The 868-nt window shown below is 57.7% G+C and overlaps 1 protein-coding gene across 1 annotated transcript in view; it reads right to left on the reverse strand.

Annotated features, from left to right (window-relative positions):
• The window catches only part of EMH_0086820 (uncharacterized protein), a gene marked incomplete at both ends in the record, with an annotated part of 1,358 nt that extends 1,110 nt beyond the window's left edge, over positions 1–248 (reverse strand). Inside the window, one exon of the mRNA XM_013501080.1 lies at positions 70–248. Coding sequence (XP_013356534.1) covers positions 70–248 — 179 coding nt within the window. The remainder of the gene's footprint in view (positions 1–69) is intronic.
• Positions 249–868: the final 620 nt, after the last annotated feature.

Raw genomic sequence — 868 nt, forward strand, 5'->3', positions numbered from 1 at the left:
AAGCAATCTGTCTTTATAACCCAAACACAACCACCGATATTCAGGCCCCCCCGGATGCTGTATACATACACCCCGCTCTCTTCTTCTTCCTCCTGCTGCTGCTGCTGCTGCTGCTGCTGTTGCTGCTGCTGGGGGTGGTGGTGGTCCTGCTGCTGCTGCTGCTGCTGATCGGGATGCTGCTGCGACTCCTCGTCTTGGTTCTGCTGCTGCTGCTGCTGCTGCTGCTGTCGGGTGCAGCAGCAACACATTCGAGTTGAGGATACACTGCGTTCATTGCTGCTGCTGCTGCTGCTGCTGCTGTTGCTGCTGCTGCTGCTGCTGCTGCTGCTGCAGCTGCAGCAGCAACGTTTTTTTCTTTTTTTTATAGGGATGGTTTGGTGATAGAATATGGGGTTGCATGCACCGAAAGCAGCAGCAACATCTGCTGCAGTGAAGGGGAGCCCGCTGCTGCGCAGCCCTTCTGTTGCTGCTGCTGCTGATGACGATGAGGAAGCAACAGCAGCAGCAGCAGCAGCAGCAGCAGCAGCAGCAGGAGCAGCAGCAGCAGCAGCAGCAGGACGAATCGAGCAGCAATCTGTTGCTGATAGAAGAGCTGCATCGGTAACAACTCTCCCCAGCTGCTGCGTTGCATGCGTACAATAAACAGGAGGAAATTCATCTGCTGCTGCTGCTGCTGCTGCTGCTGCAGCAGCAGCAGGTGCTGCTGCTCCTGCTGCTGCTGCTGCTGAGGGGCAGCGCCACTGCAGCTTCTGCAGCAAAGGAAGGGCCCCGCAGTAGGAGAGGGCCCCATGGCTCAGGAAGACAGCATCCACATCATCCAGGTGTCTGTACACCCCAGCAGCAGCAGCAGCAGCAGCAGCAGCAGCAG

The sequence above is a fragment of the Eimeria mitis genome, genomic scaffold, assembly GCF_000499745.2.
Source record: "Eimeria mitis Houghton genomic scaffold, Emh_scaff6279, whole genome shotgun sequence".
Lineage (NCBI taxonomy): Eukaryota > Apicomplexa > Conoidasida > Eucoccidiorida > Eimeriidae > Eimeria > Eimeria mitis.